General features: G+C 40.0%; 1 protein-coding gene across 3 annotated transcripts in view; it reads right to left on the bottom strand.

Moving 5' to 3' along the window:
* The window catches only part of OSBPL9 (oxysterol binding protein like 9), a 124,649-nt gene that overhangs the window by 28,133 nt on the left and 75,939 nt on the right, over positions 1-20,577 (bottom strand). For all 3 annotated transcript variants that reach the window (XM_068107545.2, XM_068107548.2, XM_068107547.2), the window contains 5 exons: positions 14,348-14,433; positions 11,829-12,003; positions 11,622-11,706; positions 11,423-11,533; positions 10,530-10,593 (listed from right to left, as the gene is read on the bottom strand). In XM_068107545.2, coding sequence (XP_067963646.2) covers positions 10,530-10,593; positions 11,423-11,533; positions 11,622-11,706; positions 11,829-12,003; positions 14,348-14,433 — 521 coding nt within the window. The remainder of the gene's footprint in view (positions 1-10,529; positions 10,594-11,422; positions 11,534-11,621; positions 11,707-11,828; positions 12,004-14,347; positions 14,434-20,577) is intronic.

The following is a 20,577-nucleotide window of genomic DNA, read 5'->3' as shown; positions in this document are numbered from 1 at the left end:
TTAAATTATTAATCAATTCGGTCACAAAACACATAAACCACCACCATTTCATCAGAATCTGTAACTGGAATTTTTTTTTTTTTTTTAGTAATTAATCGAATAATTAAATAATTAATCGATACATTGATTAATTGATTAATCAATAAATCAAAAATATCCTTGATAGCCACATCACTTGGTCACTCATGTCCAAATATTAGCTTCTGAGCTCAAAAGGTGCCTGAGATATTGGCCAAATGAGAAAGAAGACAAATAAATGATTAATAATGAAAATAAATAAATAATAATCATAAAAAAATTAAATTATTAATCAATTCGGTCAGAGAACACATAAACCACCACCATTTCATCAGAATCTGTAACTTAAAAAAAAATAAAAAAATTGTCATTAATCAAATAATTAAATAATTAATCGATTAATTAATTAATCAAAAATAGCCTTTGCAGCCAAATCACCTGGTCATTGGCATGTCCAAATATCAGCTTCTTAACTCAAAAGGTGCCTGAGTTAATGGTCAGAAGAGAAAGGAAATTTGATTAATTAAACATGCACTTAATTATAAAAAAAAAAATAACCACCTTTAGAGGCCATTTTCCCCCGCAAGCGGGGGTTGGCCTTTTTCGGGAACCGTGGTTGTTGTTGTTTTTCGGTCCCCTTTTTGAAGCAATGTTTTACGGCCGGATGCCCTTCCTGACGCCAACCCTTTTTGCCGCCTTTAACGACAAACAGGGAATTACCAGTGAACTGGTCCTCAATTAGCCGACCTCAGAAGGATGACAGGCTGAGTCAACCCCTCTGGCGTTAATTCAGCGATCGACCGGGATTTGAACCCAGGATCCTAGGATCCTAAGCTGACACCCTAGCCGCTAGCCCAACACCAGGGTTCTTAATTATTAAGCGATTACTTAATTAATCGCTAATAATTAAATAACTCCTTAATTAATTGATGAATCAAAAAACAAAAAATACTGTTTTTGAAAAAGGACTTGCTCACTATTGTGCCGAAATTTCAGCTTCCTAGCTCAAAGGATGGCTGAGATATCGCCCGGACAAACAAACAAGAAAGCAAGAAAACAAACAAACAAACAAACAAGTAAAGATACATTCAAAGTACACCGCCCACATGCCAAATAACTAAATATCCTACAGCGCGGCATTGCCGGGGCACCTCTGGCGCCCGGCAATACCGCAGTGCAGCTCATTGAGGCTGCATTGGGAGGGAGAGGTGTACACTAATCGATTGATTAATTGTATAATTAAAATCAATAAAAGATTATCACAAAATATTTTCATAATCAATTGGCTAATAGCATAACTAAACCACTAGTGCTTCATCCGAAGATGTATCTTTTAGAAATGTAATTAAATAAGTCATTAATAAAAAATTAAATAATTAATTGATTAATCAATAAATAATTAATCGATTAAATGATTAATCAATAAATCAAAAATATCCTTGATAGCCACATCACTTGGTCACTGTCATGTCCAAATATTAGCTTCCCAGCTCAAAAGGTGCTTGAGATATTGGCCAAATAAGAAAGAAAATAAATAAAGAATTAATAATGAAAATAAATAAATAATAATCACTAAAAAATTAAATTAATTAATCAATTCGGTCACAGAACACATAAACCACCACCATTTCATCAGAATCTGTAACTGGAATTTTTTATTTTTTTTTAGTAATTAATCGAATAATTAAATAATTAATCGATACATTGATTAATTGATTAATCAATAAATCAAAAATATCCTTGATAGCCACATCACTTGGTCACTCATGTCCAAATATTAGCTTCTGAGCTCAAAAGGTGCCTGAGATATTGGCCAAATGAGAAAGAAGACAAATAAATGATTAATAATGAAAATAAATAAATAATAATCATAAAAAAATTAAATTATTAATCAATTCGGTCAGAGAACACATAAACCACCACCATTTCATCAGAATCTGTAACTTAAAAAAAAAAAAAAAATTGTCATTAATCAAATAATTAAATAATTAATCGATTAATTAATTAATCAAAAATAGCCTTTGCAGCCAAATCACCTGGTCATTGGCATGTCCAAATATCAGCTTCCTAACTCAAAAGGTGCCTGAGTTAATGGTCAGAAGAGAAAGGAAATTTGATTAATTAAACATGTACTTAATTATAAAAAAAAAATAACCACCTTTAGAGGCCATTTTTCCCCGCAAGCGGGGGTTGGCCTTTTTCGGGAACCGTGGTTGTTGTTGTTTTTCGGTCCCCTTTTTGAAGCAATGTTTTACGGCCGGATGCCCTTCCTGACGCCAACCCTTTTTGCCGCCTTTAACGACAAACAGGGAATTACCAGTGAACTGGTCCTCAATTAGCCGACCTCAGAAGGATGACAGGCTGAGTCAACCCCTCTGGCGTTAATTCAGCGATCGACCGGGATTGGAACCCAGGATCCTAGGATCCTAAGCTGACACCCTAGCCGCTAGCCCAACACCAGGGTTCTTAATTATTAAGCGATTACTTAATTAATCGCTAATAATTAAATAACTCCTTAATTAATTGATGAATCAAAAAACAAAAAATACGGTTTTTGACAAAGGACTTGCTCACCTTTGAGCCGAAATTTCAGCTTCCTAGCTCAAAGGATGGCTGAGATATCGCCCGGACAAACAAACAAACAAGAAAGAAAACAAGAAAACAAGAAAACAAAGAAGTACAGATACATTCAAAGTACACCGCCCCATGCCAAATAATTAAATATGCTGCAGCGCGGCATTGCCGGGGCGCCGGAGGCGCCCGGCAATACCGCAGTGCAGCTCATTGAGGCTGCATTGGGAGGGAGAGGTGTACACTAATTGATTGATTAATTGTATAATTAAAATCAATAAAAGATTATCACAAAATATTTTCATAATCAATTGGCTAATAGCATACCTAAAGCACTAGTGCTTCATCCGAGGATGTATCTTTTAGAAATTTAATAAGTCATTTATAAAAAATTAAATAATTAATTGATTACTCAATAAATAATTAATCGATTAATCAATAAATAATAATAGATGAAATGATTAATCAATAAATCAAAAATATCCTTGATAGCCACATCACTTGGTCACTCATGTCCAAATATTAGCTTCCCAGCTCAAAAGGTGCCTGAGATATTGGCCAAATGAGAAAGAAAATAAATAAATGATTAATAATGAAAATAAATAAATAATAATCATAAAAAAATTAAATTATTAATCAATTTAGTCAGAGAACACATAAACTACCACTATTTCATCAGAATCTGTAACTTAAAAAAAAAATTTTTTTTGTCATTAATCGAATAATTAAATAATTAATCGATTAATTGATTAATTAATAAATCAAAAATATCCTTTGCAGCCAAATCACCTGGTCATTGGCATGTCCAAATGTCAGCTTCCTAACTCAAAAGGTGCCTGAGTTAATGGTCAGAAGAGAAAGGAAATTTGATTAATTAAATAAGTACTTAATTAATCGCTAATAATTAAATAACTCCTCAATTTATTGATTAATCAAAAAAAAAAAAATACCGTTTTTGACAAAGGACTTGCTCACTATTGTGCCGAAATTTCAGCTTCCTAGCTCAAAGGATGGCTGAGATATCGTCCGGACAAACAAACAAGAAAGCAAGAAAACAAGAAACCAGAGTGAAAACCGAGTACTCTCTTTCAGCGTGCGTCACTGCCGAGCCCCCTTTGGTGCCCGGCAATGACGATTTGCAATGCCTGGAGATGGCATAGGAAAGGAGCGGTGTACAACAAGAAACCAGAGTGAAAACTGAGTACTCTCTTTCAGCGTGCGTCACTGCCGAACCCCCTTTGGTGCCCGGCAATGACGATTTGCAATGCCTGGAGATGGCATAGGATAGGTGCGGTGTACAACAAGAAAGAAAACAAGAAAGCAAGAAAACAAGAAAACAAACAACCAGAGTGAAAACTGAGTACTCCCTTTCAGTGTGCGTCACTGCCGAGCCCCCTTCGGTGCCCGGCAATGACGATTTGCAATGCCTGGAGATGGCATAGGAAAGGTGCGGTGTACAACAAGTCAAGAGACAACGATGGTTCACGAGCAAGCGGTATTCAATGACAAAGCAATGTTATGAGGTTAGTTACCTACACAATACCGAAAATTCGGTTCGATTCCGACAACTTCAAAAATTTGACCTTTGTGACCTTCAAAGGTCAAAAGTCGAAGATTCTGAAATTTGTTGGAAAACTTGTATTTCATGATGTATGTGATAATATAAGATCATGTACGATATTTCACCCTACCAGGAAGCAAACAATGTAATAAAACCATCAAAAATCGACTTTTCTAAATTTCGTGACCTTGTGACCTTGACCTTGAGACCTTAGAGATAGATGGCTTTAATCAGAATTTTAGGTAAATATGGTTTGACAACCATTTTCTATGTAAAAAAGGTGCTGATTCCAAAAAAAGCAGTCTTATTAACCCCAAATAAGACAAAATTGACATTTTGGCCTTTTTTTACCCAAATTTTGACCATATTTGGCCAAAATCTGCTTTTCTTTCTGAAAAATATAATATTTACCCAAAATTAGTGTAATATATCAAATGAAAGCGCTTTACATATAGAATACAGATTTGAAGTCAAAACAGAGATAGCTGATGTCGTTTTTGCGATATTGTTAATTTTGGAGTAAAATTTTTGATTTTTTTCATATTTTTCTGAAAATTAATTATGTTTATGACCCGTAGGAAAAATATAAACATCTATTAATTCCTTATATTATATATCAAAAAATACCTTACATCATGGAGATTGCAAATGTGAAATCAGATTTGAAAATGATTAACTTTTAGGGAAGATAGACATTTTAATAATACATGACACGCTTTTGCCATGTTGGCCTCTTTTTACCAAAATGTTGACCGTATTTGGTCAAAATCCGTCATTTCCATCTTCATCATCACTGTCATCGTTATCATCTGAATCAGCATCAGTAATACTGTCATTGTCTTCACCATCCTCATCTCCATCTGCAATATCTTCTGGTTCAATGGTCTCAGAAAGTATAGTTGGCATTTGACTGCCAGTAAACCATACTGGTAGGAAGAGTCCATTAACCTCCTTCCAGCCATGATCTGTGGGTTGAATATTCTCTCGTGGATCTCTTAGATGTGCATGTTTCCAGAGATATGCCACATAGTTGCACCGTGCCAATTTTTGTACCAGAACATCTTTGCAGGGTGGAAGCATGCCTGCATCAATTCCTTTTATTTTCTCCAATGGACTGTCTGGATTGGTCGGTTTGTATTTCTGCAGGAAAATTCTCAACCTTGCCTCATTCACAGATAATAATGTTCCCTGACCATAGAGTGAACAGACATATTGTTCAACAAGGCTGTCATCATCAACAAAGGTGGTGTTCTCTCCGAGACTGCCAAAGCCTTCAAGATGGAGAGGACTCTTTTCAGCTTTCTTCAGTGGATTCACCTTTCCCTTCCTAAAGAAGGGTGATGTGTAATCACATCCTGTCAGAGCATGATATCCTGGCAATGCCTTGCAAAGTACTGGACCAATGTGGTTTGCTAGTGCAGTGATATGGGCGTACCTTCTAGTGTTATCACCAGAATGTCCAAGGTCCATCCACACATTGACCTTTAGTTGTCTGGCATGATAGAGGAGGATAACCATGATATCAGTGTCTGTTGCATGGACAACGACATTCTGTCCTGGTGATGCTTCTGACACTATGCTGAGATGGTACACCAGGCTAGTATCTGCCTCCACATGAGCATATGTAGTCTGGTACCTCATTGTGTTCTACATTTCCTGTTAGCGTAGATGTATACTGAAGACACTGATTTTCATGTGCAACAACAACTTTTTTTTGTTTTATGATAGCTGCATAATTGTTAAGTTTCCACTCCTCCATGAAGAATTTGATAAGTGCTGTTTTGAAATTTGGTGATCTCAAGGCATATCTGAAATCTTTAGGACTTAACTGATCTGCACCAGTGATGTTAAATGATCCATCATTTGCACCTCTTGCCTGTTGCTCAGCATTCTTTATGCTTTTCACATAACTGTCACACTGTCACAGACAAAGTGTATTTCATCTGCCTGTGTACTGCATATAATCTTCAGAACCAGCTCTGCTACTTTCCCAAAATTATGAGGCAAGTTGGTGGGCAATGACTGGATTATAAACATGGCATCATAAAGAAATGTATTAACCACTGTCGGCTCTGTGTGTAATCAAATCTTCAAGGTGCTTGGAGAGTTTGTACTTAGGTGTCTTCTTCACTGTGCCAAAAATGCTGGCCAAGGAGATGGGGACCGGGGTAAGTGGAAAAGGAAACACCTTTTCAAGCTCAATATTTCTGGTACAAGCAAGATAGACCAGTCTGCCCATCAAGTCTCGTGTTGTCTTCAGCTCAACAACCTTTTCATCTTTACCTCGGATTTTGCTTTTGATAGCAGAACTGGCAAAGTTGCTTACTTTTCTTCTTTGCAGTGGCCTCTCAAACCTGGTAGGATCATCAAAGCATCCCTGGACGAACTCATCTTTCCACTTCTTCCCCAAGACGAAGAGATTTAGCATGTCATCTTTTACTTTATCTGGCATTTTCTTGCCATCAGCTATACAGTAGAGATTGGTGTCTTCAAGCAAGGACTCAACAAAAGGATTCATATCAATAATCTGGGAAATGTTTTCCAAGTTTATTTGGAATTTACTGACTTTCGATTTTCGTGTTTCATGGCTTGGATTTATATCCTTCTTTATTGCTGCTTTTTCAAACAGATGCCTAACTATGGTGCTTCTAGCTGATCTAGTAACTGTCCAGCGCCTGGTTGCTCCTTGGCTTTGATGGAAAGAAGTTATTCCAGTTTGTCGTGAAGCTGCATCTGCATTTATCGTACTCTCGAGTGCTTGATCCACTGGTTGCCTGGCAAAGGAATTGGATGACAACCTCACTGATAAAGCGCCGCTTTCAAGTTGTTTCCTAATGCCAGGATGGGTAGTATCCATGTTCAAGAGTCTGTGATAAGATAATACAAGCACATGTAGCGCGCATAATTGTGGCGACTTGCAGCAAAAAAAAAGTCAATCATTTTCCCAAGCATGACGATGAAAAGATCCACATCATTTGTTCGGACAGCTCTACTGAACAGCATGTAGATATCAACCATGTCAATGTAGTTTCTCCAGAACTGTGCATTAACACCATGTTTACCAGCTCTGGTCTCATCACAAAAACTTTCATAGGTTGTCATGAATGCTATGTAATCATCACTTTCCTACAAATCTTCCATCCTCTCAGGTGACGGCAATGCCTGAACAGTCTTCAGAGCTTCAACCAAATGTGCATAGCTGTCATTTGGCTCTTGCAGTTGCAAGAACAAATCAATGTGCTTGATCCGCATAGCAGTGGCTAGGAGCACATGCATTCTTCTTGACTGATTGTAGTATTTTCCTGACAGAAAGGCATTGAGGGAACCCTTGGTGAGGGCACCACTTTCCATGAAAATGTGGGCTGCACCTGATGCATCTATTAGGTACCCCATTGCTGACAGATAGCGGAACATAATATGGAAAGCCCCAAAGCAAATGAAGACATTGTTAAACTTAGGTCGCATTGTGTCCTGCAATTGAGATGCTGGCTTGGCTATAGCCAAGTCATAGGTTGTTGCAATGAAATCTTCCTTACACTCTTCAGCAAGGGTCACATTTCGTTTCATCGTTTCATTCACTACATCATGTTGTATAGGAAGGGCTCCGATGTTTGACAAATAGCCTATATTTTGAGATGGTAAATCATCTTTGGTTATTGTGGAGTTCCAGCCAGACCACATTGGTACTTGTTTGCTTGTTTTTCCAAGATATTGTCCATGCAACATCTCTCGCAACACAAGCTTTGTAGTTTGCAGGATTGTCCATGGTTTGTATATCAAACGAAAACTGTGATATCTTGAGTTTCTTTCTCACTGGTTCTAGTTCTGTATTTGGTATTTCAAGACTTCTCTTGCTTTGTGCTTTCATAGACAATGATGCTGATGCTGTAATTGATGGTGAGTTTGTAGTGGATGTTGTCGCTGTTTCTGTTGATGATGATGTAACTGGAACCTCATTTTGGATACAGATGCCCCGTGTGTCATGATACATTGATTCATCATAGTTGTCCCATGCTGAGTTCGTACTTAGTCCCTTGCTTGGTTCTAGGTCATCGGGAAGAACTTGTTTCTTCTCAATAATGTTGGCAGCAATTTGAGTCTCATATTCTTCTGCAGTATGATATCCTATACAGTGGCCGAAGTGATTAACAACTTCCTGAACCTTCCTGGAACCAGTAATACTCTTCAAGCCAATTCCAAGCAATATGTGTTGAGATGGCTTCACTCTTCCACCAGTAGCTTTGTAGATGTCATCTTCAGCTGATGATTCAATAGAATGCTCAACTCTCTCACTGGCTTCATATTTTGAGCCAGTGTACATAATCCGATAAAACACTGATAGTTCAGCAGGTATATTCGTACACTGACCTTCAAGGATCACTTCTACTATAATGGGGTTTGGAAGAGTGTTATTCTCACTGAGCTTCTGGATCTTCGCTCTGAGGAACAAAGCTACATTCTTTATTTCGTTGTCCATTGCATCCTTTGCAATAGAGATATAGATACCTTGTTTTTTACTTTCTTGGCCAACCAGAAGCTTACTGCCATAATATTCTTTGATTTTGGACAAAAGATGGTATGGCTCTGGGTTAGGCTCCTTAAACCCTTCTTCTACAAGGAATTTAGTGTAGGTTTCATTGACATCCACCAATTTCTTTGAGGATTCTTTCAGAAAGATTTCAGAGTTTATATATAACAGTAATCTTATGAAAGCAGTTTCTCGTTTGATTGCGTATGTTGCGGCTTCATCTTTTGTTTGGATCTTGGCACCCTTAGAAATATACCTGCCTCTGCACGTATTATGGTACTTAACTTCCTTAGCTGCAAAGTCAATGTGTTCATATTCACGAAGAAACTGTTTGTCTTCCTGCTGACTTGCAGCATTTATAATACTGTCCTGTGCCTGTATAGTCTCAAATGGAGCTAGTGTTTCAAAACCGTTTTTGAAATGCTTGCGGTTTGGACCTTTGCAGAAAATACACTTTTTCTCCAGCACTCCAGTACTTGAGATAGCTGCCATTGCTGGTTTCTTCACCATAGATCTTGTTTCAACAGTAATATCTTTATCAGAAGATGTTTTCTTTTCTTTTGATTGTATCTGATAAGCTGTAAATTTACTATAACAGCCACTGTGAAAGTCATAGTGAGGCAGTGGTTCAGCTTCAAAGTTAATGGATTGACATATAACAAGGTACTTTGATCTCTTCTGATACTGTTCTCTGGCTTGGGCTATGTCAGCAGCTGTTCCCCATGTCTGTTCAGTGAATGGAACCACTGCATCACCATCGTGTTCTTTATCACCAATCATATGCAGCACACACTGCAACGGCACTTCTATACGATCATCCATCTGAAATAAAACACGTACAAATATATATATTATACTCACAAATACTGAAATCAAAAAATTGATCTAATGTGGCCAATTTTAATAATATCTCAAAAACGACATCAGTTATCTCCATTTTGACTTCAAATCTGTATTCTACATGTAAAGCGCTTTCATTTGATATATCACACATTAATTTTGGGTAACAATTATATTTTTCAGAAAGAAAAGCGGATTTTGGCCAAATATGGTCCAAATTTGGGTCAAAAAGGCCAAAATGGCAATTTTGTCTTACTTGGGATTAATAAGACTGCTTTTTTTGGAATCAGCACCTCTTTGTACATAGAAAATGGTTGTCAAACCATATTTACCTAAAATTCTGATTAAAGCCATCTATCTCTTGGAATATTGGGGCGAAAATGAAAAATCTAGCTCCGTGGGACTAGACACATGACATTGGCCTAACCAAATACCGAAACCCCTGTCAGATTCCATCAACTCCCTCGGAGAAGATGTAGCTTGAACTCGATTACCCCCTAAAAAGACATCTTTTTCGGGCGTCGCTCCGCAATACGCCCACTCTAGGCAGGACATAACTGGATCATGATATCAACCTCTCACCCAAGTTTCATCAAGATCGGATGATATCATCGGGTAGTTATGCTGCGGACAGACAGACATACAGACACACACCCATGACGAATATAGTGGTCACTCTGTTTGATAACTCGTGAACCGAAAAAAGAAAACTTTTTAGTGTTCTATTGTGCATAAGCCTTTGTAGGTAAGTGAAAAGATAATATTAATTGATCTGCGACCACATTCCTTAGTGAGTGTAGGGAAATGTTTTCAGTCCCCACAACGAAAAGAAAAAAAGATTTGATTTCTTCAAAATGGACCGGGCAACGCCGGATACCCCTTCTAATTCTGGATAAAGGAATATTTATAAATAAGAAAAAGAGGAAAAAAAGATTATGGAAAAGGATCGTTTCAAGAAGGAACATTTCCAAATGAAAGGAATTGGGGGGGGGGGGGAGGAGGAATACATACCTGCCATAACCATTTGGGAATGTCAGGATGTACTCTTCGTCATAGTCCAACACAGATACACAGCCTGCAGATAAAGCATAGATACAGCGGGTCGAGATGCGAGAGTAGTTAGATGAGCGAGATGATGACAGTGATAGAGAGAAAAGAATAATGAGCAGGCAAATGAAGGAGGAAGGGGATATTTTTGTTAAGCATGCAAAAATGGCTCAAATTGTGACCACCCACTTACACAAGCCTTTTCTTTCCCATTCCCCCTTACTCCTTTCCTGCTCCTTTCTTTACAGCACATGTTATATGTAGATTATGGTCTAACAGAGAAAATTGGACCCAGGAAGGAAGCAGCAAGTGACGTTAGTGTCACCTTGTGAGGCACAACAGCACTACCATCTGATGTCTTGAATGACAAGAATACAACAACAACAACAACAACAACAACAACAACAACAACAACAACAACAACAAGGCATTTTAAGGCCATTTTCGCTGCTAGAGTGGGGGTTAGCCTTGCGGGCCCCATGGCAATCTTCTCCATTTTACCCTATTTTCTACATCTCCCCTTGTTAATCCCCTTGCCCGCATTTCTTCTTCCACCACATTTAGCCAAGTCTTTCTCGGTCTTCCCCAGCCTCTACTTCCTTCTATTCTTCCCAGTCCTCTTCTTCCCCATCTTGAATGGAAAGAATAGCATACCAAAACCAGTCCCACATTAAACATTCACACAAAAGCCCTTGAGATATAAAAACATTGGATATAAAACCAGAATCAAATTTTGTTTGGATGAGAAATGTCAATCTATCGAAACAAATGTTCTAAAAGCTTATTTTGAGTGACTTCATAATCTTCCCCTTAAAAAGAACAGGTTGCTCCTTCCTCACACGGACACATTCACTTACCCTGGCCAATGTTGTGGACGCCAATGGACATTCCCAGGAATTTTGACTTGGTCCATATGTGAGCATTGAACTGTATGTGCTTATTGTAGCACTCGGCATAGAATGCTGAAACTATAGGATGGGGGAACACAGTCAGCGTGGAAGCAAAGACTGTGCACTGTATACATGTGTGTCATCGGCCTAGCTGGTCTGCACTCACTTGGAGGGTGGTGGGACACCTGCTCCGAAATGAACGATACGTCTCTCTGCGTCACCCAGGGCACTGGCCCATCAGTCACCAATTCCTGGGGAATGAACGCAAAATAAAACGGGACAAAATAAGACATGTTTGTTCGACCTAATATTCCTGCGAACAAGTGGATCATTTCCTTTTGACAAAATTGAAAGAACAATTATTGTTACCCACCACCCCGTTGTCTCCTTCGGGTGCATCCATTGTCCAGGAGCACTGAAATATCTCTCCGAGCACAGGGTTGTAAGGCTTCTTGGCAACTGAGCCACGGCGCCCCGCATGGAAGGCAGACAGGTACCAGCGCACAACTGCCACCATCCGCCCTCGCGCCTCCGTACACTCTGCAATGCTAGCAGTAAAAGGTGCATGGTACTATTATTGTTGGTTATCAATGGGCTTTTCATGAAACCAATAAAAAAGATATCTAAGCAAGAATGAGACTCCATTAATGTAATGTCTGGTTTTGTCTCTGCCCCCCACCCCCATACCCACCCCCATCCACAGCCTCCTTTGATAATCTACTTTTATCTCTGTAAAATCAAAAGGAAGACAACAAACCATGTTTACCTCCTTTGGTCAAAAGGGGATATGGCAAGACATTTTTATGCCATGTGTTGTCTGGATTTTTAAACAAAGGCTTGACAAGCCAAAACTGCAATTTTGTGACCAAATTTGACCTCTGACCCATGTGAAATGAAAAATAACACACCAGGCCAATATCTGCCGACCTTTTTCTGTAGGGCTTGTGTGGCAAGGTATATTTGTGCATGTCTTTTCCACATTGATAATAGAATAAAAGAAGAAAGGCTTGGCATGCCAGAAAAATTGTCCATTATGACCTTTGACCCATGTAAAATCAGAGGTGGTGGGTGGGGGAGGAGAGAAATGTAATACCAGATCAATGTCTAACTACCGTACTTAGTCTGAATGGACTGTGGCAAAATACTTTTTGTGCCATGTCTCGTCGAGACTGGTTCAAGTACAAAGCGAGTCACTTTCATGTCGAATCAGATTTTGACCCGACGTAACACTTTACCAGAGCAGCTCTTTAATTAAAAGCAAATTTTAAAATAGCAGTTAATATAAAAGGTGATGACCAACGGTACCAGGTTCCTGCCCTACCTTGACCACAGTACTCCTGCACTCACCTCTGTTCTCAACCAACTCTCTCTGCTCTCCAACCTCCCCCACCTTACTGATATCCCTCTTCACACAATCCTCCCATCTCAGCCGCAGTCTACCTCTTTTCCACCAAACCTTGTTCCCTCAACCTATCCGCTCTCCCCGTCATTCTCTCTTCCCCCATCCGCAACAAAAGTCCAGCCTATCTCAGCCGGCATTTCACCAATCTCCTCCCTCAGTTCATTCATCCTCCTTCTATCCATCCTCTTCACTCCTACAATCCTCGTGACCCAGTTGTTCTCGCAAACCCACAGCCTATGTTGTTGTCTCTGTCAGTGCCACCATATCCAGACCGTAAAGGGAGACCACATTACGCACGACATCAGAACCTTTCCTTTCAATATTCTTGAACAAATTGTCTGTCATTCCACCCTCCTCCACGCAGTCACACTCACCTGAATCCTCCTCCACGCCTCTGCCTCTGACTTAGCATCACTGTCACTGTTTCCCTCAGATACTCAAACCTATTTCCTTGTCTGATCTCCTTCCCCTCTAACCTGGTATTCATTTCTTTTCTCTGCTGCCCAACACACATCACCTCTGTCTACTACATATTCATTTTCAGCCCACGTTTCCCAAATGTCTCCTTTCACGCTCCCAAAACTTCCTGCATCTCTCGCCCACTCTCCACCACAACCGGCAGATAGTCCGCATAAAATAGCTTCCCCACTCCCTTCCAAAAAAAACAAACTTTTTGTATGTCATGTACCTTACTGTGCAAAAGTATTAGGCAAGCCCATTTTTTTCATCAATTTATAATATCATTCTTGCAGGTGATATAAACCAAACACCCTACCAAAGGGTGTGTGTGTGTGTGTGTATATATATATATATATATATATGGTAGTATATATATATATATATATATATATATATATATATATATATATATATATATATATATATATATATATATATATACTAGCAAAAGTACCTGTCCCCAGTGATGGTAAGAGCAAGCATGGGGAAAGCAAGAAAAAGTATCCATCCTCAGTGATAGGAAAAGTTTACGTTAATCCATCAATTTAAAATTATTTCATGGACTTTAAAAATATAAATTGTGTCACACTCAAAAAATCCAGCCTTTTAAATTTGAGACCAATTGGTCGTCCCATTTGCCAAAAATTGCTATGTTGGTCACTGTGGTATCAAAATGGCCTTTGAGGCAGCGGCCACATAGCCCATGTTACTTCCCGCACAGAGTTGTATCTGCACCACGAGTATGGAATTTATGGCTTCATTGATGTGGCCGTGCATAAGGAACAGACCTAGAGAGAGCAAGAGATGGACGTGCACGCACGCACACACTATTTGCAGAGTCTTTATGTAGAGGTTGAATCACAATTGACAGAAAGTACTTTCTGAATTGTAAAAGGACCAGATTTACTATTCAATGTCGCTCTCACCAAGATTCAAGTAAGAATTTACTGTGCAGGCTCCATCGTTGCTGCTGATGCACTTCCCTTGTATAATTAAGAGAGTGGAGTAGGGATTTACGAAATAGTGCATACCTTGTGAAAAGTTCCGGGTGGGCAAAGAAGTCTGCGTACATTTCAAGTAGAGAGCGACGCTCCAAGATGAACGTCGGCAGCACCACCTACACCCAATATTGTAAATCTTCAACAACAAGAACCCAGGTTGCACAACTCCTTACCCATCCCACCCCTCCGTACCACCGGATGCAGTTCAGATAAAACCTCAATGTAGAACAACCTAATTTCAACACTGATCATTACATCAGAAGGCAACAAAACCTGCACAAAACATTGTTGAAAGGGACTTATGCTGGATTGTTGGGTGGAGTATTGTCACACCTGAACTTAAATGCAACATATACAAAACATAGGTCAATATTACTAGCAGGCATTAATAAATATGCAATGAGAGCGAAGTCGATAGCGCACCATCCCAAATCCACATGCTTCCCCCTGAAAGTAAGGCTGAAAATGGCAAAAAGTTCCACCAGGTATAAACCAAAATCAAACAGAGTTTTAAAAAATCAAGACTCTCTGCTCACCTTCACTCCTCTTTTCTCCCGCCTCTGGAACAAACTCCCTCACTCTCTTCAATCCCACTCCTCCCTCCAGGTCTTTAAAACGGCTGTTCACCACCATCTCTTATCTTCCCCAATCCAAAACCTTGATCTTTTCTACCCCTGCTAATTTCACCCCAAATCCACTTTTTTGAGGTGCCGACTTCTTTCCTGGAAGTCCTTGGTATCCTTGCGTTTTATACCTATCCTGCCTCCCCCCAGGTCCTCTCCCTCCCACACATCTCCCGATGTCCCTGCTCTCAAATGTTGTGTTTGTGTGCTTCCTCCCCTTCTCTCCCCATCTTGTCGACCGCTCCTCTTTTTATATACTTTGTTTGCTTGTTTGTTTGATAAATGTTAGCTCTTTCACGAGCCTCGACTCTGTATACAAAAAAAAAAAAAAATTCTGTTTTGACCAATGTTGATGACTGGTTGAGAAGAGTGATGAAATGAATGTAGAAGGAAGTAGAGGACAGGGAAGACCGAGGAAGACTTGGCTAAAGATGGTGGAAGAATAAATGCGGGCAAGGGGGTTAACAAGGGGAGATGCAGAAAATAGAGCAAGATGGAGAAGATTGTCATGGGGACCGCAAAGCTAACCCCCGCTCTAGCAGGGAAAATGGCCTTAAAATGCATGTTGTTGTTGTTGACCAATGTAACCTTAAGTCACCAAACTACTGGGGCATGAACCAGGGTTCCAATCCAAAAGAAAAAGCGCTACATATTTAATGCATCTCCCAACGTTGATTGCATATACAAAGTTTCGTGAAAAAAATGTTTTAAAATGTTTCTGTAAAAGCATTTTCTATAATTTGACCTTTTGACCCCACCCAAATAATACTGCTATCGCACCAACCATTTGGTGATCATAACTATCGAGTTTGGTGAATTTCAACCAAACCGTTTCGAAGGAGATGGCGTGACGGATGGAGCGGATTACAATATCCCCCGGTTTTTTTTTTCGAAAAGCATGGGGATAATAAATCTCTTTTTCAAGTCTTTTTCATTTTCCTCTCATATACACACAAAAATGGCCTCTAAACGGTGGTTGGTTATACACACACTAGTAAGGTCGATATATGGAAAATACCCCCTCAACCCCCAAAAAATTGCTACAAAAGGTTACTCAACTGATTCTGGTAGGGTTTAGTGTACTTTATAACATACTAAAAGTTTACCAAAGGAGGACCCCCGGAAAAGTGTTTTTTTCAAGATGGCGTCCAAGATGGCCGCCGAAACCTCAATGATCATAACTATGTAACTATCAACTCAAATTTGATGATCTTGGTGTCTATCCCTAGGTTTTTGGGGGCAAGGAACACATTAAGACCATTAAAAATGAAAGTGGGCCATTATCTAACAGGTTGAGGGGGCATTTTCCATATATTGACCTGAAGAATGTGTCGAATTGGATCTAACTGAATAACTAATTCTCATCTTTCTCTTTTTCAGACATGATTCAACAATGAGTGCAAGCACAGCCAGTCAAGCTTTTTGTCCAATCTGCAAGGAGGAGATCGAGGATTCCAGTGATAACTGGGTTGCAATTCAGTGGAAGGGGGCGAAGGGAATAAATGAAGCCAGTGTAAAGCGGAAGGACGATCTTGTAGTTGAAGCCAGTACAAAAGTGCATAAAAGCTGTCGTCAACAGTACATAAATGATAAAAACATTAAAAGCCATGTTGCAAAGAAAAGTAGTGGTTCTGTGCCACCAAAGAGAACCACAAGACAATCAAGTGGAGGTTTTGACAGTGAAAAGGATTGCGTATTCTGTGGATGTACAATTGATTTGGACAAGGGACACTTTAGCTGGGTACGGACTGACAAATTTGTGGAGACAATTGTGGAGGTCTGTGAATCCCGTTCAGATGATTGGGGACATACTGTAAAGGGTCGGATTGAATACTATTTACGAGATTTACATGCAGCAGACGGACTTTATCATCATTCGTGTAGTGGAAATTTCCGGTCCTTCAAGTCTGTGCCTTTAGAGTTCCAGAAAGCCCCCGAAGCCAAGCGCAGAAAGTGTGGTCGTCCTAAAGATGAAGATAAGTATGAAGCATTTCAGAAAATGTGTGCTTACCTAGAACTGAACAGTGAGGAACAACTAACTGTTACATCTTTGAGCCTCATAATGAAAGGGTATCTTTGTAATCCTGATTCGGAACCGTATGACAATTACAGTTTGAAAAAGCGTCTTAAAGAACGCTTTAAGGACTCAATTTTTTTTGGTGAAAGAGAAGGCTTGGACGATATTGTTACGATGAGAGAACAAACGTCGCAGATTCTGAGATCATACTACAAGCAAACGTGTCAGGAAGGCGATGAAGAGTCCCAAAAACGCGCTATTATTGAAACTGCTGCTAGGTTAATCAGAAGTGATATAAAATCTCAGGTTTCTACCGTGACGAATCAGTATCCAAGTAGTGATGATTTAAAACTTGATTCAGCCCTATCGTTCATTCCGACTAGTCTGCGGACAGCACTGGAAACATTGTTCGTTGGGAAAGACACAAGACGCAAGGTTGCGGCAGTTGGTCATGCCATAATTCAGGCAGTTCGCCCACGAGCTGTCATTGCCCACGAGCTGTCATAGTAGTGATCTTGTCATCGAACAAACGTTGATGAGGTCTCTGAAGAGCACTGGTGGTCTAACTCGCGGCAGTGGGATGACCGAGGACATGCGAAACCTTTGGACCTTATCTGCACCTGTAACATCCGAGTACAACATTGCGATGCAGGATTTCACAAACCTAACCTATACTACAAGTCCGCAACACAAAGACTCAACTGAGGCGCGCATCAAAAGAGATGCATCTGATCTCGAGAAAATTCGGATAAAGCTTGCAGCCTGCTCACCCTTCACATCTGATCCTACTCTGAGAAACATTGTCAACGGGATAGTGGCTGGGCCAGATGTGAATGTACATGACTTTGAATCGGTTGGAAACAAGATCATTGAAGATATAATCGGAAAGTCGGCATTTACTTACAAATTCAAGCGGAAAGACAGAGCCAAAACCCTTGGGAATATCTCTGCTGTGAAGATTGCTCCTGATCGTACCTTTGATCCTGCCCTTCTGTTCCAGCGTTTCCTTCTGGTGTCAAGGTCAGGAGATCTTTCCCTTGAAGAGGTTTTGACGTATGAACTAAGCCCCTACCCTCCAGCTCTCTTTGAGACCAGGAACATTCTTCGAAAAGCAGACAAACCTCAGCTTGCTCAGGCAATTCGAGACCATGCTGCGGACTTATCAAGTGAGGCTGTGATGAACTCTATTCCCAAAACAGATTGTTACGTGCTTGATGGTGGCTCTTTGCTCCATCGTTTACCGTGGAACAAAGGCGACTCATATAATGCAATAGCTGAGTCTTATGCAGACTTCACTGTGAGACATTACGGACAAGCGACAGTGGTGTTCGATGGCTATGGTGAAGGTCCCTCCATAAAAGACAACACACATCAGAGACGAGGAAAAAACCTGCACCCTATTGTTAGTTTCACTGCAGAAACAGAGTTTGCAGGCAAAAAGGACGACTTTTTGTCTCGTGACAAAAACAAGGCAGACATGATTGCTCTCATCAGCACAGCACTAACTAAAAGGGGATGCCATGTCATTCAGTCACCAGGGGATGCAGACGTTGATATCGTTAAGGCAACTGTTGAACGATCCGGTCATTGCACCACAACGTTGGTCGGTGAGGATACAGATTTGCTGATCTTGCTCCTTCATTACTCCAGAACAGACAATGAGATCATCTACTTCCGTTCTGATGCAAACAAGCAGTCAAAAGAACACAGAGTGTATAACATTAACCTGTTGAAAGAAACTTTAGGAGACGATGTGTGCAATGAGTTGCTCTTTGTACATGCCTACTCAGGATGTGATTCTACTTCAAGGATTTTCGGCATCGGGAAAAAGTCAGCCTTCCGGAAATTAGTGAAATCTGATCCTGTCATGAAGTCCTGTGCTAGTGCATTCATCCTTCAAAACAAATCTCAAGAGGACATATCAGATCTTGGCAAAGACCTGATGGTTGATCTCTTTGGTGGCAAGTCTAATGATACGCTATCATCACTGCGCCATATCATTTTCACCAAAAAAGTGGCAACTGCTCAAGCATTTGTCACTTCTGAACGGCTCCCCCCAACATCACCTGCAACAATATTCCATAGCCAACGTGTGTACTTTCAAATTATGGTATGGATGGGGATGGCAAATGAAATGAACCCAACTGAATGGGGATGGAAACAGGAAAATGATCAGTTAATTCCAATTATGACCCAAAACAATGCTGCGCCTGACGAACTCTTGAAAATTATCCATTGCAACTGTTTGGGGGGATGCAAATCCTCTCGATGCAGCTGCAGACGCTATGGACTCCGCTGCACTGCTGCATGTGGCCCTTGCCAAACTGAAAACTGTGACAATCCAAACAACACTCAAGAGGTCGATACTGAGGAGGAGGATGACACTCAAAACTGAACGCTCTGAAACCTATTCTATGGACAAAGGTGTTTGTGCATTAGGTGACAGCTGAAGGTCATGAGTTCAATTTCATAATGATTCAACAGCTCAGTAATATCCAAAGTTGTCTTAATGTGTTCCTTGCCCCCAAAAACCTGGGGATAGACATCAAGATCATTAAATTTGAGTCAATAGTTATGGACTTGCGGTCATTTGGAGGTGTTGGCGGCCATTATTGACGCCATATTGGATTTTTGTGTTACATATAATAGCCCACTTTCATTTTTAATGGTCTTAATGTGTTCCTTGCCCCCAATAACCTAGAGATAGACACCAAGATCATCAAATTTGAGTTGATAGTTGCATAGTTATGATCATTAAGAGGTTTCGGCGGCCATCTTGGACGCCATCTTGAAAAAAACACTTTTCCGGGGGTCCTACTTTGGTAAACTTTTAGTATGTTATAACGTACGCTAAACCCTACCAGAATCAGTTGAGAAACCTTTTGTAGCAATTTTTTGGGGGTTAAACTGTATTTTGACCTGACTACACCATTTGCATTACAATAGCAACCCAAGGGAGGGAAAGGGCATGCCGATTATCTTTCAAATCAAACTGGTGCCCCCCCCCCCCCCGTCTCCCCCACTTACCCCCAATAGGTTTATACCTCAACGTTTAGTTGCTAAGAAACAATTGTAGCAATTAACTACATTACAAAATTAATTTTGCTAACAGTTTATTTTGTTGCATCCTTGCAAATATGTAATTTATATTTTCCATGTATTTGTACTTTGAATATTTTTACACTCATTTACAACATATTGTTGTGGATATGAGAATGTTTTTTTTGTTTTGTTGTTGTGGTAAAATGTTGTTGTAAAAGGTTGTTGTAAAATATCACCCCTCCTCCCTCCGTTTGTGGTTGTATAAAGGTCAAAGGGCGTTCCCGTAGTTAGTCCATAAAACATACATGCAGGACACGATATATCTTTTTTGACAGTTATATCCTTATTATGTGTATTAGTGTAAGGCTGTGTCTTCCATTAATTGAAATACTCCATTGCACCAAGTGAAATAAGATAGATTCCCTTTCATTCCCATTCCCAAAACCTCCATTTCCAACTGCGTCATTGCCATTCGCATTGCCAACTACAATTGCCGCCATTAAGCGTGGTCAGCTCGGGGAAGAAGGGCGTGCCCGCCCATCGTCATAGAGGGGAGGAGTGAGCCAGCCCCGAACAAC

The sequence above is a fragment of the Myxine glutinosa genome, chromosome 2, assembly GCF_964187855.1.
Source record: "Myxine glutinosa chromosome 2, kmMyxGlut1.1, whole genome shotgun sequence".
In the NCBI taxonomy this organism is placed as follows: domain Eukaryota; kingdom Metazoa; phylum Chordata; class Myxini; order Myxiniformes; family Myxinidae; genus Myxine; species Myxine glutinosa.
This window is presented reverse-complemented; position numbering and strand designations above follow the sequence as displayed.